The sequence below is a fragment of the Populus euphratica genome, unplaced genomic scaffold (assembly GCF_000495115.2).
Source record: "Populus euphratica unplaced genomic scaffold, PopEup_1.0 scaffold100.1, whole genome shotgun sequence".
NCBI lineage: Eukaryota > Viridiplantae > Streptophyta > Magnoliopsida > Malpighiales > Salicaceae > Populus > Populus euphratica.
Genome location: NW_011499985.1, coordinates 214,331 through 238,409, shown reverse-complemented (window position 1 = coordinate 238,409; position 24,079 = coordinate 214,331). Strand labels below are relative to the sequence as shown.

General features: G+C 36.5%; 2 protein-coding genes across 2 annotated transcripts; one reads left to right on the top strand and one right to left on the bottom strand.

Moving 5' to 3' along the window:
* The first annotated feature begins 8,226 nt into the window (after positions 1-8,226).
* Positions 8,227-19,469, top strand: LOC105140026 (nucleoporin). Its single transcript, XM_011046681.1, has 11 exons — positions 8,227-8,431; positions 8,567-8,710; positions 9,172-9,831; positions 9,986-13,930; positions 14,009-15,916; positions 16,043-16,901; positions 17,002-17,681; positions 17,972-18,113; positions 18,201-18,282; positions 18,373-18,517; positions 19,048-19,469. Exons 2-10 carry the CDS (start codon positions 8,660-8,662, stop codon positions 18,473-18,475), a joined length of 8,430 nt encoding a protein of 2,809 aa, XP_011044983.1. The 5' UTR covers positions 8,227-8,431; positions 8,567-8,659; the 3' UTR covers positions 18,476-18,517; positions 19,048-19,469.
* Positions 19,470-19,480: 11 nt separating this feature from the next.
* Positions 19,481-21,204, bottom strand: LOC105140025 (FAD-dependent oxidoreductase family protein). Its single transcript, XM_011046680.1, has one exon. The coding sequence runs from the start codon at positions 20,980-20,982 to the stop codon at positions 19,744-19,746; it is 1,239 nt and encodes a 412-aa protein (XP_011044982.1). The 5' UTR covers positions 20,983-21,204; the 3' UTR covers positions 19,481-19,743.
* Between the last annotated feature and the right edge of the window lie 2,875 nt (positions 21,205-24,079).

Genomic DNA, 24,079 nt, shown 5'->3' with positions numbered 1-24,079 from the left:
TAATTATTAGATTTATTCAATTACTACAATTCCTTTAATTTTATTTATACTCACTTTTAAGCCTTAAAGGGTTTCGTTGTCTTTTTCTAATCTCTTTTAATTCAAAACATCACAATCTTCCATCTTATAAAAGTTTCATCCTCAAAACTTAATAGAAATGATTAAATATTTATCAAGATTATCAAAAAGATGAAGATACTCCTCATGCATCTTATCCTCGAGCTTCCATGTTGCTTCTTCATGCGAATGACCTTTTCATTTCACTTTTACTGAAGCTATATCCATTGACCTAAGTTACCTTACTTATCAGTCAACTATAACATTCAGTCGCACCTTATAAATCATATTATCTCTCAATTCAATGGGATAAACTTTTAACACATGAGATGGATCAGACATATACTTTCATAGCATGGAAACATGAAATACCGGATGAATGACAAACAAGTTTGGTGGTAGTGCTAACTTATAAGCAACTGCTCTAACTCTCTCTAGAATCTTATATGGTCCAATGAATCATGGACTTAACTTGCCTTTCTTCTTAAACCCGAATACTTTTTTGGTGATACTTTTAAGAACACATAATCACCCACTGAAAACTCTAAGTCATGCCTTTTTTTATTTGTGTATCTCTTTTGTCTACTTTGAGTTTTTTAAAGCTTCTTTCTAATTATCTCTATTTTCTCTGAGGTAATTTGAATCAACTTCAGTCCCATTACCCTTATCTCACCAATCTCAAACTAGTGATCTACACTTCCGACCATATAAGCCTTATAAGGTGCCATCTTTAAACTGGCTTGATAACTGTTGTTATAAGCAAATTCCAATAATGGTAGGTACTTACTACAACCAACCCTAAAATTCATAACGCAAGCCTTTAACATATCCTCCATGATCTGAATAGTTCTCTCAAATTGACCATTTATCTAAAGGTAAAAAGTTATACTCAGTTGTACTTTAGCGCCCATAGCCTTTTCGAATTTCACCCAAAACCACGATGTAAATTGCAGACCTCTATTTGATACTATTGAGATGGGCACTCCGTATAATCATAAAAATCTCATTACTAAACAATTCTGCCAATTTTGCATATCTATAGGTAATCTTAACTAGCTGAAAATTGGTTGATTATGTTAATCTATTAACAATCACCCATATCGAATTATAACCCTCTTAACTCCTAGGCAATCCTGTCACAGAGTCCATTGTGATCTCTTTTCACTTTTATTTTGCCTTACCCAGGTGGTACTGTATGGTACAATTATAATTCTTCAGCAGTTCTATTCATCTTTTCTACCTCAAATTTAGATCATTTTGTTGAAAGATGTATTTCAAACTTTTATGATTTGTGAAGATCTCACAAGTTTCGCTATACTAGTAGTGCCTCCAAATCTTCAAAGCAAAAATTACAACTACCATCTCTAAATCATATGTAGGATAGTTCTATTCATGTTTTTTCAGCTTACATGACACATAGGTAATAACTTTGTCATGCTACATTGGAATACATCCTAACCCCACTCTCGAAGCATCATAATACACCGTGTAACTACCAGAATCTGATGGTACTACAAGAATAGATGTTGTAGTCAATCTTTGTTTCAACTCTAATAAACTTTTCTTTCAAGATTCAGATCACTGGAACTTAACATTTTTCTACGTTAACTTAGTCAATGGTGCAAAAATTTGAGAAACGTTCTCCACAAACATCTGATAGTAGCCAACCAAACTTAAGAAACTTCTAATCTCTATTACCAAAAAATAGGCCTACACCACTACTTAACTATTTCAATCTTTTGAAAATCAATCAAAACTCACTCTTTAAGAATTTGCCATATAACTAATGATCTTGTAAAGTCTAAGGCACCATTCTTAAGTGCTGCTCAAGCTCCTCTCTAGACCTCGAATACATCAAAATATCATCAATAAATACTATCACAAGTCGATTAATAAATTGTCTAAACACCATATTCATCAAGTCTATAAAAGTCACAGGTGCATTTGTCAATCCAAAAGACATCACTAAGAACTCATAATGACCATATCGAGTTTTAAAAGTTATCTTCTAAATGTCCTCCTCTCTTATCCTCAACTGATGATACCCAAATCAAAGATCGATCTTAGAAATGAATTGAGCCCCCTGTAATTGATCAAACAAATCATCTATACAAGAAAGTTGGTATCTATTTCGAACTGGTACCTGATTCAATTATCTATAATAATCTATACATATGCTCAATGACCCATCTTTCTTCTTTAAAAACAACATCGGGGCTCCCCAAAGGGACACACTTGGTCAAATAAACTTTTTATCTAACAAATCCTGCAGTTGCTCATTTAGCTCCCTTAATTCTGTTGCCGCCATTTTATATGGTGCCATTGTTATTGGTTTAGTACCTAAAATCAAATCAATACAAAACTCAGTTTTCCTATATAGAGGCAATCTAGGTAAGTTATCGAGAAAGACATCGATAAATTCCCTAACTATAGGGACCTAATCTAAATAGAAAACTTCTTTCTCTACATCCACTATATATGTAAGGTAGTATTGTATCATTTTTTGGGCCATTTTCCTCAAGATAACCAACAACATAATTGATGGAGATGAAATCTTATCTACCTGAATTATCAACCCAACTTCTTCATATAGATCAAATGCTACTTTCTTACCCTAACAATTTACCAAAGCCTTATGCTTCGTTAACAATTCATTTCCAAAATTACATTAAAATCAACCATATTTAAGTCTCTCATAAAGATCATATCTCTAATCTCTATTCCATAATTCGGATGCATATACTTCACAATATTAATTCATCAAGGAGAGTAGAAACTAAAATGAGAGATCTTAATAAAGTGGTTGTTTATCTAACCTCATAGCAAAATATGGGGACACAAACAAAGGAGTTGCACACGGATAAAATGATATTTCGCTTTAAAAGAGCAAACAACAAGAATATATTGAGGTGCAAATGTACTTCCTTACCTTTTATACCTTGAATTTTTAAACTGCACAATATGGACATCATCTTTATTGTCATTTACTCTAATAACACTCGTTATTTGTCTATTCCTTGAAATTTCGTATAAAAAAATAAAAACACTCAAGTCATGCTAGAACAATAGCATGATAATCATCACAGATTTATAGAAAAACATATCTATATAAAAGAAAGAGACATGCTTGATTAGAATTCAGAATTTCAAAGGTAACAAACAAGACGATACAGATCCTAATGATCCACTTATCACAAAAATAATTTTTTTATTTGTTTAATTTATTTTTTTTTATTTTAAATTTTTTTAATATACTAATATCAAAAATAATTTTTAATAAAAAATACTTTTAAAAATAACTATTATTATATTACAAAATTAAATTTTAGACTAGTCTCCTCGATATGTCTATCTAATGATTAGTGACTAATGAACTAGGCTTAACTAGAGCGCATGTGTTAGGGCATGTGATTAATTTTAAAGAGTTGAAATAGTAAAAAAAGATGTTTTTCTTTATGATCCTTAAAAATTTAATTAATTTTTTACTTTAATTAAAATCATCATTCAAGTGAAATATTCTGATAAGTATATGGAACAATACAAGAGAGTGAAAGAGGCATCTTTAACATTTTTTCACTAGTTAATTTGGTTTTATTTACTTATAAATTAAGTTGGATACCTCTCAATGTACAATAATTATAATAATCCAACCCAAATTTTGAAAGTTAAAATTGCGAGAGATTTGGAGTGTTTGTTTTTGTTGTTAATTTTTTAAAAATAATTTTTATCTAAAAAATATTATTTTTAGATGGTTTTTAATAGTTTTAATATAATAATATCAGACATAAAAAAATTTTAAAAAATTATTTTAATATATTTTTAATTAAAAAGCATATCACACCACATGTTAATCCCATTTGTTTTTCAGCTCTAAAATATTTTTGCAAATAATTGAAAAAAAAGCTTCAAGTTAGTTTTCTTTAATGTTTTTAGATTATTTTAATATATTAATATCAAAATATTTTTAAAATATTTTTAATATATTTATAAATAAAAAGTATTTATAAATATCTCTAGAAAGCTGGCTACAAGCGGGGATCAACTCAACCATGCCTGTTTTTTAACCAGAAAACATAAAACTTTACGGTCCGTTCGATCTGGACTTAGTTAATCCAACTGTTGACGAAAATAGAGATGGTTGACTTAGTTTCACCATCAAGAACCCCGAAGTGGAAGTACCATCCCAATGCTGCCACGTGGGGTAGGAATTCATACCGAGGCATTGAAAATCTGATATTAGCTGGTGCCACCATTTTAAGCATATATTATTACCATTGTTTTTCCCAGAACAAAGCTGTTTTTAAGGTTATCTATATTATTTTTTTGACATTAAAAATGCAAAGTCAAATGTATTTCTTGACTTTTATATATATCTAAAATGGATGATATCACTATGAAAATAAATAAAAAAAGAAATTGGGATTGTATTGTAAATGATGTTTTGAAATGTAGAAAATTTATTTTATTTTTTTTAGAAATTAAACTAATTGAACTAAAATAAATCATATAGGGTTTTCAATGATAAATAATATTTTATTTTTATTCTTGAAAAAATAAAAGATTTGTGTAACAGTTTCGGCATAATTACAGGTAATTAAATAATGAAAAATAAATGGAGTATGATAGATTGTCAACTCATCACATTAAAAATAAAAATAAAAAATCTAACAACGTGGAGTTTACCTAATTAACTAGGTGAGGTGATTGGTGGTCGCCCCACGCATTGATTAGGACTATAGTATTTGAAAGATAGGCTTGGAACAAATTCATTCGGCAGGATTAGATTCATCATTTTTTTAAGAACTTTCATTTTAATTTATAAGGGAAGGTCTCTCGTTAATATTTTGGAAAAAAAAACCGAGATATTAAGGATAAAAATAATATATCCCTTTTATTTTAATCTTCAAAGAAGTTTTTACTTAATATTTTTTAAAAATACAGAGACATAAAAAATAAAAGTGACATATTTTTCTGTATTTCATTTTTTAAAAGTATATAAATTTATTTTAAAATTATTTTAAAGACATATTTAATGTACATTCCCATTTTTTTATCTCTATTTTTTTTATTTTAAAAAAATAGTAATCAAACGCTATCTCTAAGGATGTTATTCTTTGGGTTAATGCTAGTGGGATTTCCTATACAAGGCATATCTACTCTATTCTGTATCAATTTTTTCTGTCTGCAAAGGTGGCATGAACATTCACTAGGATGAATGTGACTCACTACTTGCATGTGTGGACTACACAAAGGCCAAAATAATGGAGATATTCAAAATGGCAACCTCACCAAGCTCCTTTAGCTATAAAATTCACCCATCGCCATTAATTTTTAATTAATAGCATGCGAATGCTAAAGCTTTCTGGTTTGAAAAGCTATCAACTTGCCCTTGTTTTTTCGTACAAGGATTTGAAGGGTCGGCATGAACATGAAGTCAGAGAGAGAGAGAGAGAGAGAGAGAGAGAGAGTGCTAAGAATATTTGTATTTTTCTTTCTTCCATTTATAATTCTTAAGAAATTTCCAAGCCCACCAACCATGTATATATAACGTATATCATCACTAGCATCTCAAGGATCATTTGATAAGCCTTTAATAAGAATTGACCAAACAGGTTTTGACCTATCTAAGATTTTTTTTCCCATTAAACCAACATGGGGAAGATCTGATTTCTGATTCGATTCCATGGTGACAATATCTTATTCATCTGGAAATGTCATTTGGTTTTAAAAAATGCCACACCCTTCCACTTTTTTTGTGTTTTTTTCTTGGGGTGGTGCCATCCATGGGCACGATGTTAGCTGTCTAGCCCCATTGTTTAACAGGCAAAAATCTGTGATCATGCACACCCACCGCGCAGGAAAGTTCATGGCGGAGGGAGGAGACTTGCTTGCTAGCATTGATTTACAGCAAGATTGAGTTGACTTCACCCGTGAATTCATCGAGTGAAATCACTTTGTGATCTTGATAGATATCAACAATCATCGGACAGGACATTGTATCTGTCCACCAAAACTCTCGAGGCTAGTTAATTATCTTTTGCTCTTATGACTTTGAATCTAATAAAATAGGGTGGCTGTCCTAATTTTAATCTTAATTTAATGCGTTGAACTTATTGATGCATGTGTAGGAAATGACCTCCCAGATGAAAGGGATTTTTCAAAAACATTTTGGAAAAATTATATTTCTAAATTCCTTATAACAACTTACAAAATCATTTTCCAATAAACTTATATTTTTTTTTTAATATTTCACTAATATTATTAAACCTGTGTTAGCTTGATAGATGAACACAATAACTCGTCAACTCATGTTTAATTTCGTATTAAACCAAGTGGAGGTTGATATGATCTAAATTAATTAACATGATAAATCAATTTAAGGCTAGATAAAAATCTAGGCTATTATATACATGTAAAATTAGATTAAAATTTCAACCTATTATAATCACTCTTCATTGACAATACATTTGAAAAATATATACAAAATCTATTTATTTAAATTAAAAATTGATTTGGTCTAAATCCCATATCAGATCAATTTATGACTGGACACAAATTTAGGCCATATACATTGTAAAACTAGGTTAATATTCCAACCTTTCACAACCACTTTTCATTGAAATCTATTTATTCAAACTCAAGTAGATTTTCCTCCTATGGGTCCAAACCAATGACTTTTTCAATTAACAAAATCAAAGGGCAAATCAACTAAAAAAGCTTTGATTGAGCAGGTGTTGATTAAATGCTCAAATGAGACTCAAAGAAAGCATTTTGTAAAACTTCCTACTTAATTGCAGAATGGTATTAGATTGAATTATCTCCATCTCTCTGGCCTCTCCCTTCTGTGTGGAAGCTTTACCTCCACATACTAATATGGGCTCCCACACCATGCTGAATTGGTAAATTCAAACCTATGATAGATATGTAAAGAATCCTTGCAAGCTCATAAATCAAGAACAAATTTTGCTTATGATATTTTACGTTAATTACTCCACGCAACTTGTTTCGCAGCAAAAAAAAAATAAAATCATCAAGAACAAATTTTGCTTAGGATATTAAGTTTTCATTTTGAAAACTTCCCACTTAATTGCAGAATAGTGAGTAATTTTTTTTTTATTTTGACATCAATATACCAAAACCATAAAAAATTTAAAAATATTAATTTAATATTTTTCACACAAAAAACAATTTTAAAAAATAAATCGTAACACAAAAACAATTACTCACTATGTTTAATGTCATGATAATTTTTATAATTACTATTTGAAAACAATACATATTTACAAAAAGCTAAAGTTTATGGTTTTCTTAGACCAAACCCTTTTTTTTTCAATCATAATTTGAGATGCACTCCACAAATAAAGTTGTGGTAAGAGTAAAAACATCTTCAACAGTAATTAACTGTAAAAATACACGTAGCCTTGGACGGGCATGCAAATTTAAGCAACATAGACAGATTTGTGGTTTTGGAAGCTTAGCTGGTAAACTCGGTATGTGCCCTTCATAGAATTCCAAGATAAGGTAATAGGAACGAGATATTTTTGTGAATACATTAATTGGAGTTAGATGGCAACGGTAATTAACTGTAAGGCTGTGTTTGGTTTTTTGGTTAAAGAGAGATATATATGTTAAGGGATAAGTACTTCACCCCCTTAACCTTGTTTCCTAGTTTTGTCTGAGAGGGGATATATGTTAAGGGATTAGTACTTCCTTGTTTCCTAGTTTTGTCTGAGAGGGGAAAAGGATTAGGGCATAAACACTCGACCTCCAAACAAGGATTAAGTGTTAACAAGTCGAGGGTGGGAAAAAATAGGTTGCGGTAAATATTGGGATTTATTAAAAATTGATCTCCAATTTTTAATTTTAAACCAAACACAATTTAAAGGGAATAAACTATTATTTTTAAAAGATGAAGTGTCATAGGTGCTTGATAGGAGTTGAAAATATTACGAAGATTACTAGTAAATCCCACGACGAGCCCAAAGTTAGCCAGTCCAGAGACCCGTCCATCAGTCTCGGCCCTCTAGGCCCAGGGTCCATTCCCCAACTCTGCCTGCCAGCCTTGTCGTCTTGGTTAGTTCCCCAAAACGAAGCCGTACCATCCGACCTCCAACTCGGCCCGCCTTGTCGTCTCGGTTCGTTCACCAACGCGACACCGTTACAGCCCAGGGAGCAAAACCAAATCAAAACATGGCTCCTGCTGCTCCCTCGACATCTCACCTGCAGCAAGCAACTGAGGAAAAAGCTTTGCGTTAGATCTACGAGAGCCAAAACCTAGCAAAAAAACGAACACACGCAGCAAAATCACGTCCTTTCCAAGCAAATTCGCAACAAACTCCTCCAGAACCGATACCAATCCGAACCGAAATCACAGGTGTTACCTCCTCTCTCTCTCGAATCAATCTGTCCTTGTTTGGAGAAGGAAATAACAGCGTGGTATAAGCGTGAATAATGCTCTTAATGAGGGTGATTTTGATTTAGTTTGTTTATCTTCTTAAATGAATTGAAGAAGAATCTGATGGTGAGCGCGAGAATTGGAGTAGGAGGAGGAGGTGTTTAGTGACAAGTAACGGTGGGGAGTAGAAACGGAGCGGATCGGAGGATGGACAAGAACAAGAGCCGTACCGATCTGCTCGCCGCAGGTCGTAAAAAGGTACTTCTTCTTCTTCTTCTTCTTCTTCTTATTGAATTAGAATCTTTCTATTGCCATTCTTTCATTTATTTTTATTATTAATCGATTGATTCGGTGTTTTTAACAATTTGATTGGTTGGCGCTGAATTAGAGGGAAATGGATTTTATTTTTATTTTTTTAATATATAGAGTAGGAGAAAATGTATAACAGAATGTTATGAATTTTGCTTTTGGTATTAATCTCAGGAACGCTGCGGAAGCTAAATCCGAAGGGAAAAATAAAAATCCACTGTTATGGTTTTGTAAAGAAAAAAAAAATTAGAATCATTAGCTGTAACTGTAGGAGATTCGACATTCTGTGATGTGTAGGGTCTTTGAAGTTTAAACCTTTTGTTTTTCTTTTCTCTTTCTTTGGGTTAGAAAGGAGGTAAAAAGATTGAATGCAATTGGTCGGAATCTGAGTCTTTGTTTTGAATTATCAGCTTCAGCAATTTCGCCAGAAGAAGGACAGTAAAGGCAGTAGTAGTAGCCATGGAAGATCCTCGAAAAAGTCTAGCACGTCGGAGAAGCATGAATCTGACGCTGATGAAGCATCGAGTACTGGAAAAGCAGCAGGATTGAAACAGGTTCATGAATGGGAAGTTAAATCTCAGAGTGATCCTGATTTGGGAAGGGTAGATTCTTTGGTGTCTGCATCTTCTGGGGCTCCTGATCTTAATCTGGATGTTGTGGCTGTTGATCTGCCTTCAATTCCTTTGACACCTGAAACAAGAGTAGCCGAAACAGCTTTGGATCATGATGGTGGCAGTGCTGCGGAGGAAGGTGGGGCTGATGAGAATCATATTGATTCCTCAAAACCTGATGAAGGGGAAAGTAGCCAGTCTATTGATGCTAAGGCTTCAAGAGTTGTTCCTTTAGGAAGCTCAGATATTCCACATTCTGAAGCAAAAACCAAACATGATGATGCATTTGTAAGCGTGGATGTGTCAGCCCCTCATAAATTAATTGATACTATGGATGGCATAACCGTTACAGGTGAAACAGAGAGCCAAGATGGGGAAGATGGCATGTGGCCATTGCCACCACAAGAAGATACCCCTGATACATCCTCGATACAAGCAAGGGGAAATCAGGTAACGGATGTAGGTTGGGCTCTTAATCTCTTAATACTAATTGTCAATCTATATTTCCCTTTTCCTTTTATTAGGGAAGTCTGTTTGGCAGATTGGGACAAAGTAATGTGTGGATTTGATGTATAATTAAATTCTCATTTGTTGCTGGGTGGGGGCAATGCAGGAAGCTGATGGTTTGGACTCACAGCATTTTGGTGGAAGCAGTGATTTAGAGCTTGAAGGAGACAGGAGGCTTTCTTTATCTGGGCATGGTGAAATTGCCAAATGTGCTGGAGAGACAGCTTCAGAACAGATCCACACGGAGGAAGCAGCAGCTTCTCAATCAAAGCAAAGTGATGGGATAGATGATGCTTCTGTTTCTGCAAGTGCAACTGACATGTCAGCTGGGCTAGTGGCATCTACTGTGGCTATTTCAGAGGCTGATGGAAGTGCAGGTGTTATCCATCAAGCCACGAATCAACATTGGAAAGTTGTTGATATAGGTCCACCTACTGTAGAAAATGTGGAAATTCCGTCTGGGTATGGATATTGTGGAAATGATGGGAAAAGTGTTCAATCTGATAGATTGGTTACAGAAGCATCTAGTCCACAATATTTTCCTGAGGATTCTTTTGTGTTTGTTGCTGAAAGTGACAAAAGGCCTCTTTTAAATAAACTAGCAAGTACATCCGAAGGATATGCTATGTCTCCTCTTGGTGATTTCGGTGAAATCACTTTCTTGCAGCTGATAGAGGTGATAAAGGGACTTAATGAAGAAGAGTACAGGATACTGCTCAAGTCTCGGGGATCAGTTTCTAATGTTGAGTTGGGGACTACCAATTCATTCTCATCACAGAATGGCTTTCCGGGCTTGTTGGAGAGACTTAGAGAAGAATTGTTCCTCACAAAGTGCACGAAAGATATCCTTCAATTGCAACTTTCTGAACAGTCTGATCTACAAATAGAGAATGATCACCATTTGCATCAATTGGATGATGAAATATCTGTGCTTCATGCATCACTCAAAGAAGCTCGTGAGAGGGGTAACTCCCTTGCTGAAGAGCTCGCAGAATGCAGATCTGAACTCCAGGCTAGTTTTAGTGGGAGGGAGGAGCTTGAGCATCAATTTCACGAAGCAAAGGCAGAAGTCGCGGAAGTTTCTGCTAGAGCAAACAAGTTGCAGAATAGTCTGGAGATGTCTCAATCAGAATTATTGAGACTATCCAAGGAATTGGCCGACAGCCAGGATTTTGTTGCAGCCTTGCAGGTGGAAGTTGAAAACTTAAATGGCAGTCTTGTTTCCTTAACCGAGGAGAGAAAGATAGTTGAGGATGGAAGAAAATCTTGTCTCCATGAGAATGAGAAGCTGTCGAATGAATTAGCTGACTGCAAGAGTTTGATAGCAGCTTTGCAGACAGAAAGTTCCAACTTGAGGGGAACTGTTACTTCAATGACAGATGAGAAAATCAAGCTCAATGGGGAAAAGGAGTACCTTGCTGATTGCCATGATAAGATTTGCCTGGAGTTATCTGATTGTAAGGGTTTGGTGGAAGCTCTACAAGTGGAAAATCTGAAATTAAGTGGGAGCCTTGCCATGGCTACAGAAGAGAGAAAGAAACTTGAAGAGGACATAAGTTATTCAGCCCAGGAGAGAGATAGACTTTCATCTGAGCTTCTTGTCCTTCATGATGAGTTATCTAAAGATCATGCAGAATGCTTGAAGTTTGAATCTGAGTTAAAAGAGATGACAACGCGTCTTGAACAACTTACGGAGGAAAATATATTTCTTAGCAGCAATCTGGATATACATAAGGTTAAGCTACAAGAAATTGAAGACTTGCAAGCCCAAAAGTCATCCCCGGTTGGCAAAACTGCGAATCCAGTTGGAAGTTTGGAAACACAGAGCAAGGTTTGGGAGAATGCATCTGATGTTGAGCATGATGGTGAAGCTACCTTTTCAATGTCTGAGAAATCCATGTGTGGTAACTTTGAAGTAGCTCCGCCACTAGCACTGTTGGGGCAGGAAGTCTTTGATGATTCCGTGGGTTTTGTAGCTTTGAAGGGACACCTTGAAGAGGCAGGAAAAGTTTTGCAAGGTCTTGAAAAGGAAATTGAAGTGGTGCACTCTCATTCGGTATCACTAACTAGAGCTGGTGGTAAAAGTGCATCTCCTGCAGTGTCAAAACTAATTCAAGCTTTTGAGTCAAAGGGGCAACACGATGAGAATGAGGCAGAGGATGGTTCCATGAAAGAGGATCAATCACCAGCAACAGATCCTTTTGCTTCAATGAAAGAATACACAGGAAATTTGAAGGCAATCCTTAAGCGATTAACTCTAGATGCTGAGAATGTCAGTTTAATGTTCAAGACAGAAAGAGATGATATAAACATTGCTAATTGCACTATCAGGGAGCTCAAGTCTCGGGCTGAAGCCCTGAAGGAACACAATGATAATTTGGAAGCAACCAACATCCAACTTGGTGTTCTTTATGAAGCTGTAAAGCAACATTTGTCTGATTTTAATGAAAAAAACAACAAGCTTGAAGTTCTTTGTGATTCCCTGAGACAACAAGAATTCAGTCTTAAAGCAGAAAATTCTGAGTTTGGCAGAAAACTGAGTGACTGTGAATTGAAAATTGAAGATTTGCAGAGTCAGTTGCATGGTTTACAGGAAAGTTCAGATGAGAAGGCTTCCGTACTTCATGATGAACTAGCAAAATCCCAAATGGAAGCAGCTGAGAGGGCATTGACAGTTGAGCAGGAATGGAATTCAACTGTTGCCCAGATTATTGAAGCAGTTGATAGGCTAGATGTCTCTACTGGATTTTCACTCACCTCCACCGCCTCAATGCCCAGTCATGGTTCCTTGGATGTAAGTAGTCATGTTACTGCCTCTGTTAATGCTGCTACAAATACGATACAGGATCTGAAGGAGAAACTTGAAGCTTCTTCCAGAGACCATGAAACTGCCTCTAACTTATTCAATGGAGTAAGTGAGAAGTGCAATGAGTTGCTTGGAAAAAGTGAGTTGGTTAATGCCACTTTGCATAATCTGTACTCTGAGCTTAGAAAAATTGTGATTGATTCATGTGGTTATGTGGAAGAAAGTAATTTACAAGATGAGGAATTGCCTGACACTGTAGATTATATTAGATTCAAAGCCCTTTTGGAGAAATTGGAGAATGCTTTGGCTGAGAGGCTACAACTTCAGTCTGCAAACAAGAAACTTAACTCTGAGTTGATGAGTCAAATAAAAGATATTGAGGAACTGAACAGAAGGTGCCATGATTTTAGTTCCATTCAAAGGCTAATTGAAAATGTTGAGGGTGAAGTGAAACTTGAAGATGGTGGGGCAGACTCAGAGATGACACCTGTTTCCCATCTGGAGTCATTGGTGTCTTTCCTTGTGCACAAATACAAGGAGGCTAAGGAGCAGGTTAACTCATCTACAGAAGAGTTTGGTTCTAAGGTACTGGAAATGACAGAACTGCAGAAGGAGATACATCAGTTAACTGGGTTGATGCTTCAGCATGAGAATGAAATCCTTGTACTTAAGGAGCATTTGACCCAGGCTGAGGAAGCTCTTGTTGCTATGCGATCTGAATGGCAGGAGACAGTAAGTGAACTCCAACAGTCAGAGCAGAGGGTATCATCCATTAGAGAGAAGCTTAGCATAGCTGTTGCCAAGGGGAAGGGGCTGGTTGTGCAGCGTGACAGTCTTAAGCAGTCCCTGGCAGAGACATCTGGTGAATTGGACAGATGCTCACAGGAGTTACAGCTGAAAGATTCCAGGCTGCATGAAATTGAAGCAAAACTGAAGACCTATTCAGAGGCTGGTGGGCGCGTGGAAGCTCTGGAATCTGAACTTTCATACATCCGCAACTCAGCTACTGCACTGAGAGAATCTTTTCTTCTAAAAGACTCAGTACTCCAGAGGATAGAGGAGATTTTAGAAGATCTGGATCTGCCAGAGCATTTCCATTCAAGAGATATAATCGAAAAGGTTGATTGGTTAGCAAGATCAGCAACTGCAAACACTTTACTGCCTACAGATTGGGACCAAAAAAGTTCAGTTGGGGGTTCACATTCTGATACTGGTTTTGTTGTCACAGATACCTGGAAAGAGGATGTACAGCCTGGCTCAAATTCAGGGGATGATTTGAGAAGATACGAGGAGCTTCAAAGTAAGTTTTATGGCTTGAAAGAGGATGTACAGCCTGGCTCAAATTCAGGGGATGATTTGAGAAGAAGATATGAGGAGCTTCAAAGTAAGTTTTATGGCTTGGCTGAACAAAATGAAATGCTGGAACAATCCTTGATGGAAAGGAACAACTTGGTTCAGAGATGGGAAGAACGTTTAGCTAGAATCAATTTGCCTTCCCACTTGCTGTTGGCTGAGCCAGAGGATCGGATTGAGTGGTTAGAAAATGCACTTTCAGAGGCTAGCCATGATAGAAATTCTCTGCTGCAGAAGATTGATGAACTTGAAAATTATTGCAGATCAGTTACTGCAGATTTGGAAGAGTCACAAGATAGAGTATCTCACCTAATTGCTGAGTTGCAGGAGTCATCAAAGAGAGTATCTGACCTTGAGAGAGACCTTCAAGCAGTTATCCTTGAGAGAGAGAACCTTTTTGAAAGATTGGAGATTCTGACTTCTGATGTTGAGAAACTTTCAGCAAGGACAGTCCAATTTGAACTAGACAATGAAAAACTGCAGAATGAAGCATCTGCTTTGCAGGAGAAATTGGTTGACAAGCTTGGGATTGAGGAGCGTATTCAGAGCATTAATGATGAGATAGGAAGGATGCAGGATTTGGTTTGTGATGTATTGCAGGATCCTGGTGCAAAAGATTTTATATCTGATGGCAGCAGTACAGAGTGTCTGGAAAGATTACTGAGGAAGCTTGTAGAGAACTACGCAACACTTTCTTCTGCAAAATCTGTGCCTGTCGAGGCAGTTGTAGATCACCATGCTAAAGGAACTGATGCCAATTTTATTGAAGGCCAAACTAGAGATATATTGGACTCTGAGGAATCTGATGCAGCTCTTCTGAAGAGAGATGCATGGGGTAATGAGGAAGAAAATGGGGATTCTCTGAAAAAAGAACTGGAAGAGACTTTGAGTGAACTGGCATGTGTGAAGGAGGAAAGAGACAGAGACAGAGAGAAGCAGCAGTCTTTGATTTGTGAAGTTGAAGAAAAGGAGAAAAAGATACTGGAGTTACAAGAGCTACTGCATCAGGAGGAACAGAAGTCTACTTCTGTGAGAGAGAAGCTGAACATTGCTGTTAGAAAAGGGAAGTTATTGGTACAACAGCGTGATAGTCTGAAACAAACCATTGAAGAGATGAATGCGGAGTTGGTGCTCTTGAAATCTCAGATTAAGGACAGGGAAAATGCTCTTGCAGACAATGAACAGAAGATGAGAGACCTGGCCACTTACCCTGAAAGGGTGAAAGCCCTCGAAGCTGATAGTTCACTCTTGAGAAATCATTTGGCTGAAACTGAGCACCTTCTGCAGGAGAAAGGGCATACTTTAACCATGATGTTGAATGTTCTTGGAGACGTCGATGTTGGTTCTGAAATTTACAGCAATGATCCAATTGAGAAGTTGGAATACATGGGGAAACTATGCCGTGATTTGCATGCTGCTGTGGCTTCAGCCGAACAAGAATCTAAAAAATCTGGAAGAGCAGCAGAACTGCTGCTTGCTGAATTAAATGAAGTCCAAGACAGGAATGATAGTCTACAAGAGGAGCTGGCTAAAGCCAGCATTGAAATTTCAGAGATCTCCAAGGAAAGGGATACAACAGAGGCTGCAAAACTGGAAGCTCTTTCACGTCTGGAAAGGTCATTCACAGTTCATGCACAGGAGAAAAGGAAACAATATTCAGAGCTTGCAGTGTTAAAATCTACAGCAGACAAACTCAGGAAAAGCTTCTCTGATATCAATGATCTACTGGGTGGTGTTTTCACCATGGAACTGGAATTTCTGCAAAATGTAGAGGCTGGTATGGCATCATGTGTTAAAAGAACAGAAACTAATCTTGCAGTTCATGTTCCACCTTTTAGCAGGGCTGATGGCATTACTTCCAACATTTCAGAAAACATGGTATAATCTATATTACTTGATTCTCTCAAGAAATCTTGTTTTTCAAGCTTGTTAGTTTTGAAAATTTTAGTTAGATTGGACCTACTCTTTATTGTTTTGTGTTTCTAACCTAAGCTCTCTTTTCAGGACAACTTATCTGTGGAGTTTTCATCACAATCCAGCATGCCAGATGATTTTGATGATAATTTTATTATTGAAGTTTGTAATACTGTGCAAGAATTAATGAAAGAAATTGGTGCAGTTAAAGTAATATTAGGCGAACATTCTGGTGCATTACATAACCAAGCCAGAAATCTATCAAAATTGATCGAGATCCTTCACAGAGAAATGATTTCCCAAAAAGAGTCATTTGAGGCCGTGGAAAGAGAAAATAAGCATATAAAATCAGCAGAAAAGGAAAAGGAAAAGGAAATTGTTGTATTGCTCAGAAACATTAGTTTGCTTTATGAAGCATGCACCAGTTCTATCATGGAAATTGAAAATAGAAAAGCTGAAGTATCAGGAAATGCTTTGGCTACTGGTGACATGGCAGTGAACTGGAAACCTGCAAGATTCGCTGATGGTGGTGGGCATAATTTTCCATCTGAGGAGCAACTCAAGACCATGGCAGAAAGATTGTCCGTGGCAGTCAAGGAATTTTTTAGTATAAAAGGTGACATCACAGAGGGTGAAAAGAAAGAAATGAAAGTTATGATATCAAATTTGCAGAAAGAGCTTCAGGAGAAGGACATTCAAAGAGAGAGGATTTGCATGGAGCTAGTTAGTCAAATTAAGGAAGCAGAATCAGCTGTAACAAGCTACTCGCTAGATCTGCAATCTTCAAGAACTCGCATCTATGATTTGGAGAAACAGGTAGATGTGATGGAAGAGGAGCGGGAATTATTGAAGCAGAGAGTAAAGGAACTTCAAGATGGGCAAGCCATATCAGCAGATTTACAGGAGAGGGTCAGATCGCTGACCGATGTGCTTGCTGCGAAAGAGCAAGGTCAGTTTAGATGACTTTGAAATGAGTAGTTTTTATTGCTATATTTTCTAATTTTTCATTTAGATAATCCATAATAATGGATGCTACTTGTTGATTACAGAAATTGAAACCCTGATGCAAGCTCTTGATGAGGAAGAGGTCCAGATGGAAGATTTAACTAGCAAAACAAAAGAACTGGAAAAGATTTTGCAGCAAAAGAATTTGGACATTGAGAACCTTGAAGCTTCTCATGGAAAGGCTCTGAAAAAGCTTTCCATCACTGTGAACAAGTTTGATGAGCTCCATCATTTTTCTGAAAGTCTCCTTGCTGAGGTTGAAAAACTTCAATCACAATTGCAAGAGCGTGATGCTGAAATATCTTTCTTAAGGCAAGAGGTCACCAGGTGCACCAATGAAGTTCTGGTTGCATCTCAGATGAGCAGCAAGAGAAATTCAGACGACATCCATGAATTGTTGTTGTGGTTGGACACATTGGTTTCTCAAGTCGGGATGCAAGATGTTCATCTTTATGATAGCAGTATGGCGCCTGAGCACAAGGAATTGCTTCAGAAGAAGATTACGGGCATTGTGTCTAAATTGGAGGATCTACAGGTGGTGGCTCAAAGCAGGGACACATTAGTGCAAACAGAACGGAATAAAGTAGATGAGTTAACACGTCGAATAGAAACTCTTGAGAGCTCTTTACGCGAGAAAGAATCCCAATTGAATATGCTTGAAGGGGCTGAAGATTTAGGACAGACAACCAACTCAGTCTCAGAAATTGTGGAAGTTGAACCAGTGGTGAGTCTTATAATCTATCCTTTTACATATGAAAATTAGTTTTCTAGCGATGCACCATTAAAACAGCGATATCAATTTTTTTCCTTTTTCTTTTTCTCTACTGTGCAATCAAATTGTCAAGTAGTTGAAACAAGTAACACCATCTTAGAAGTTCTCTCTGTGTTGATTAGTAGGGTTAGGGTAAGCTTGTTGAAATATTTGAGTTTAACTCATCAATTTTTATATGCTTGTTGCAATTCAAATTTTGAGTGCTTGAGAACAATCTCAGATTTGGTGTAATTTCCTTGCAGATCAACAAATGGGTAGCCCCTGTGCCCTCAAGTTCATCTCAAGTTCGCAATTTGCGCAAAGTCAACAATGATCAAGTTGCTATTGCTATTGTTGAGGATCCTGTTGGCGAGAATAGGTTGGAGGATGAAGATGATGATAAAGGTAGTCCAACAAGATGTTTTGTTGCTCTTTGATGTTTTTGGTTCTAATGCAGTTTGATTCTTATTTCGTTTTCCTCTTCCTCCTCAGTTCATGGTTTCAAGTCGCTTACTACATCGAGAATTGTACCAAAGTTTACAAGACCTGTGTCTGACATGATTGATGGTCTATGGTAGGATTATCTGTGTTCTTCCCTGTTTTGATGCAATACTTACATTGCTTTTATAATGGTCTGAAAAATCTTATAAATGCAATGTTTCAGGGTTTCTTGTGACCGGGCATTAATGCGTCGGCCTGCCTTGCGTCTTTGTATAATTATCTACTGGGCTATCTTGCATGCACTTCTTGCAACTTTTGCGGTTTAGTGAGCAACACAGGTAGTGTCTATAACTCCCCATCCATTTAATGTAAGGGTTTGGTTCAGTTGGTCATTAATGTGGCTCTCTCCAAGTAACTGTGTGTTCTTTTTATCTGAACTTAATGAATCAATCTATCTATACACTTGATTATACCGTATGGAAATTGCTTGCATGGTTTTACCATTATGGGTTCACACTCTGGACTTGCATACATTCTCTTGCTCCCTTTCACTTAGTTGTGTCCTATGTTTAGGAGCACACAACAAATACAAAGTGATTTTGCCACTTTTTAACGTCTAGGTTCACTATGTTGATGTTTAGTTTCTGATGAACCTTTGCCAAGGAAGTTTTTTTCCCGCTATTTGTGAATGGTGATCAACTGGTTGATATTATTACCTATGCTGGTGAAGCAATTGTGTGTAGACAAGCATGCTTTCAGCTTGGAATAGCTTTTCCCCTATCTTCTTAGAGAAACCAAATCTGTCAGAATTAGTTTCTTCATTGATCAGACAAAGTTGACAATTCTTTTTTGAAACTTGGAGTGCGCCCGCTGATGCCATTATTTCCCTGATGTGCAGGTTCTCTATTTGGTTTAAAGGCTAGATAGATGGAGGCTCCTTTCAGGATTGTATCTCTGCTGGGTCTTTCAGCCTGTGTGTAGAGTAGATTGAAACCCACGATATTTGGTCAGATTGATTCATTATTTAGCTCAATCAGGCAGCTGTGATTGCAGTTTTATTTTTACAAATCGCAGATTGCACTGTTGCATCCAATAAGGAGAAATTGCCATTACACAGGATATAGTTTTAGATCTTGCCTTGCCTGAACCCATCAATCAAAAGGTGAATCGCGCTGCTGTCATCCGTCAGTGTTTCTGGGTTCCTCTTTTTGGAAATTATACAAAAGCACTAATGCTTTGTATGGGATTGTAGTTTGTACATATTGGGTCTCTGGACTCCATTTTTTTAGCAAATGAAGCATACATCATATTATTTCTTGAGCCAGTTTCTTCACAAGCAATATATATATATTTTTTATTTCTGCATCGATTCTGTGATTTTTTATCATTTTTATAAGCCCAAATTCACCTGAGAATCATTAATTTGATTGGCAAGGATGGTCGACAAATATCCCAGAGCAAGCCTCTGTGGAATGTGTGTGGTGGGGAGAAAGAGATAGAGAGAGCTAAAACACTAAAGATAAACTACTAAAGATAATATGCAAATGGCCACTAAAAGGTCTATTCTTGCTGCATGGACAGGCAAATGGGCTGCTCATCTACTTGTGATTTGGAGAAGAGTGACTTGATCTTCATGATCTTTCAAGTTGCCTTTAGGATTCTGTTGAAACCTCTGTATCCTGAAGTGTTTCAGGTCCACACCCTTGGCCTCCCCGCTAAGCGCAAGGTCAGCCAAAATCCTCCCCACGACCGGAGCCATCTTGAACCCATGACCTGAAAACCCACCACCAATCACCACGTCCTTCCCAAACTCCCCACCAAGAAAATCAATCACAAAATCCCCATCTGGGGTCATTGAGTACATGCACAATTGAGTAGCAACAGGCCCGCCATAATCAACCAAGCCTGAGAACCTCCCCTCGATCCATTCCTTCATGGAATCCGATGAAATCCCAGGACCCCACGGCCTCTTGTCAGGGTCACAAGTGTACCCTCCATGCACAGCGATCTTAATCAGTCCTGGAAACTCCAACGACGGCGTGCCGTAAATGTAAGGCTCACCATAGCTTGCAAACGTAGGGAAATCACTTCCAATGGCGAACTTTGCCTCGTGCCCGTCCTTGATCCTCCAATAACACACTGTAGTCTCCAAGGCTTGTATAGGCAAATCAAGCCCGCTAACCGTTTTAACTAACTTGCCCATCCAAGCCCCAGCAGTAACGACACATTTCTTACCCCAATACTCTTCGCCATTGGCAACCACCACATTTACCCCTCCTCTTGCCTCGTCTTTAACAATGTTTTTCACCTCCATGTTGTCCCTCAAAACTGCACCCTTCTGAAATGCCAATGCTTGAAACATGGACACTGCCTTGGTGGGCTTTATAACCCCACCGACTTCAGTTAACACCCCAACCCAACCCTCCGGTATGTTAATCCTGCCGGAGAATCGGTCAGCCACTTGTTGTCCGTCCAGGACCTGATAAGGGAGGGACTTTCCCTCACAGCTAGAGATAACCGATAGGAGACTCTTGTTATCGGAGGGGCCCATATCAAATTGCTGGGCTTTGAAATAAACCTTGTAGCCAATTTCTGACTGGGCCTGCTCCCATCTTTGCGAGGATTCCATGACCATGTCACAGTAGTAGTCTTCCGGGTAAGTTGCCCGTATAGTACGTGACTCCCCATGTGAGGATCCCCGGTGATGCAAGAAATCAAATTGCTCCAGCAAGAGCGTTTTCTGACCTCGTTTTGCTAGTTGATATGCAGTGGAGCTGCCCATAATGCCGGCACCGACCACGATAACATCAAAGTGGTGGCTAGAATATTCCATCTCTAGGACAAGAGACAAGATATCCAGTGGCGAGGTTTAGGTTTTCTTTGGTTCAGTTGGATCTGAGGAGGAAGTAAGAGATGATTTTTAAGGCGAGAATATTCCCATAAAAGGACCGTGTGATGTCTTAATAATATTCAATGGATGAGGTCTGCCACTTGCTAGTTGAATTCACATGATGGATGGTGTTGTCGCAATGCTTTTATGGACTATTTAACACCTCGACTTTGCTTCAACCAAAAAAAAAAACACCTCGACCTTGCATGCATGTATCATTTGATAAAGAAAAACCAAACCCACCGCACCAAACCAAACTCAGATTAATGCAGGGTTTGGTTCGCATTCCAAGATATAAAAAACACTATTTGTTTGTGTTTTCAAGAAAGAAAAAAAAAGATAATATAAATCAAAAGAAATATATTCTTCTTTTTGAATTATATATATGTATGTATATGCATGTATGTATGTATGAGTATTTAAACTAATTTGTATATATCTTAACTAATTTTATGAATTTTAAAATTAATAATTATATAAATACGTGAGAAAGCAAATTTAAATCCTCATTAGTAGGCTAACATGCTATATATATATTTATTGTTAATGTTTTCCCAACCATATTTATTTTTATTGTCGTTTTAACTTATTTGTTTTTTAAAACACCATACACCATGGGTTAATTAGATGGATAATATAATGAGGTGGCGCCATGACTTTCTTGGAGGCGAGGCTTAATCATAGAGATCAATTTGAAATGTTATAGCTAAAAAATCAAAGAAGTTTGTCCAATTCAAACTTGGCAGTCACCACCACAAGGGAGATAGTGGGGAGATTGATTTTCTACTTCAAAAAAAAAAAATGATAGGACCTCCCACTAATGAGGTGATTAGTTCAGTGGCGTAAGACGCTGCTCGCCTTCTTTTAAATTTTGATTCGAGTCTCAGTGACAGTGAGGCTGGCGAGTAATTTTCTTCCTGTCTTTACTGATTCCTTTCTATATAGTACGCCTGTCACCCCTGCGGTACTTTACCTGTTCACTAGGCTTAGGGAGATTGATTTTCTACTTCAAAAAAAAATGATAGGACCTCCTACTAATGGGATGATTAGCTTAGTGGTACAAGGCGTTGCTCGTTTTTTCTTTTAAATTTTGGTTTGAGTCTCAGTGACAGTAGGGTTGGCGAGTAATTTTCTTCCTATCTTTACTGGTTTCTTTCTATGTAGTATGCCTGTCACTCCTGCGGTACCTTACCTGTTCACTAGGCTTGCAGGATATTCAGTGGACCGTGGAATTAGTCATGGTGCGCGCAAGCTGGCCCGGACACCCACGTTAATAAAAAAAAAATTAATTTTAATTTTTTAACATGACATTTCTTAACTTTTATTATAAATAAAACTAAAACAAAGTTATTTTAATTAATTCAAATTAACTCGTATAACTCATAATTCAAGCTATTATAAATATGAGATTTTCTTAATTTATAACCTATAAATCTCATATACAGGTCCAACTTGTAATTCGGGGGTATGAATCAAGTTTAGAAACAGGAGATTTACTTAGTTTAATTTAACCTAGAATTAAACACGCACCATTTTAGTTACCATAAAAAGAAAACATGATCACGAGGAAGGCACATCACTTTTGCTCGATTACATCCAAGTTGCAGCAACGTTTTCAACTACGGCATCATTTTGTCCATCCATTATTGAAGACTTCCCATGCATTTTATTTTATATTCATTAATTTAAGTTGGTGTTTGGTATTACGGTGAAAACACTTTGTGACTAAAGATGACTTTTTGTTTAAAATTATTATAGATGGAATTGATTAAGTTATAGATGGATTTAGAAATATAAGGACTAAATATGTAGTTTATGAGACCACAAGGGCTAATTAATCTGTTTTGACCAATTATAGGGACAGAATTATAATTAACTAAGAAAGAAGATATGATAATCTTGCAAGTCCTTGCTCCCTTTCCATGGTCAACTTGTCCTAATCCGACATCCTCGACTCATTGGGGGGGTTGAGATCCTGTCTGAAGAATAAATCTTTTACTATTTGGCCTTTTGTGCTCCATGGGATTTTCCGAGGAATTTTCCTTGAGTTGTTAACGCCGATGCATATCTGCTACGTTGCGAAATGTGATTGGTTAAGAGAGAATAAGTCAATTTAAGTCCCTCAAGTTTTCCAATATGATGAATTGATCTAAAAACTCAATCACCCTTACTTGCTTGGGAGAGATTTAAAATTAAACCAATCTCAGTCAGTCCTAGTTGACTTGAATGTCACTCATTTGACATGATTGATTTTGCTTAATCCCATCTAAATTTAACTAAATCAATAATAAAATATTAAAAATATAAAAATATAAAACGATATAATTTTAGTTCTTCACTCTCACACCATAAAGTAATTAAAAAAAATATTTGTCTTTAGTATTTATAACTCAAGATCTTTCAGCATCATCGATAATCTACTCAAAAGATTTTAATCAACCCATCTTAAATAGCTCACAAATGGTATGTTTTAGTTGGTATCATGCACTCTGTTATTAATTAAGATCTGTGAAACTAATTATAATATATATAAATTTATTCGAATATTTATATTAATAATAAAAAAATTTAATATATTTTTTTAAATTGTTTTGATATATTAATATTAAAAATAATTTTTTAAAATAAAAAAATATGATATTAATATATTTTCAAATAAAAATACTTTAAGAAATATAACAAAAGCATGATTATGTAACCATCATTTAGCACCATGCACTGTCTTTATAATGGCTTATGGATGGAATCACCCTAGAGAGCACTTTAAATTCTTACAAGTGATTTCCCTAATCAGGGACGACTCCAAGGGTCCCAATATTTGTTTTATTTTCCTTGAGAAGATGCATCTTGACATATTTAAATATGTTTATATACCTGTCCCTAACCATTCTCTCAAATTAGACAAAGAAAATAATCTTAAATTGCAGCCTCGCCATTAATTTCATGCTATGTTAATTATGAAGGCCAAGAAGATCCATACAATCTTCAAGGTGATGAAAAGGACGATCATGATCAGTACTATATTTATTATGAAACAATA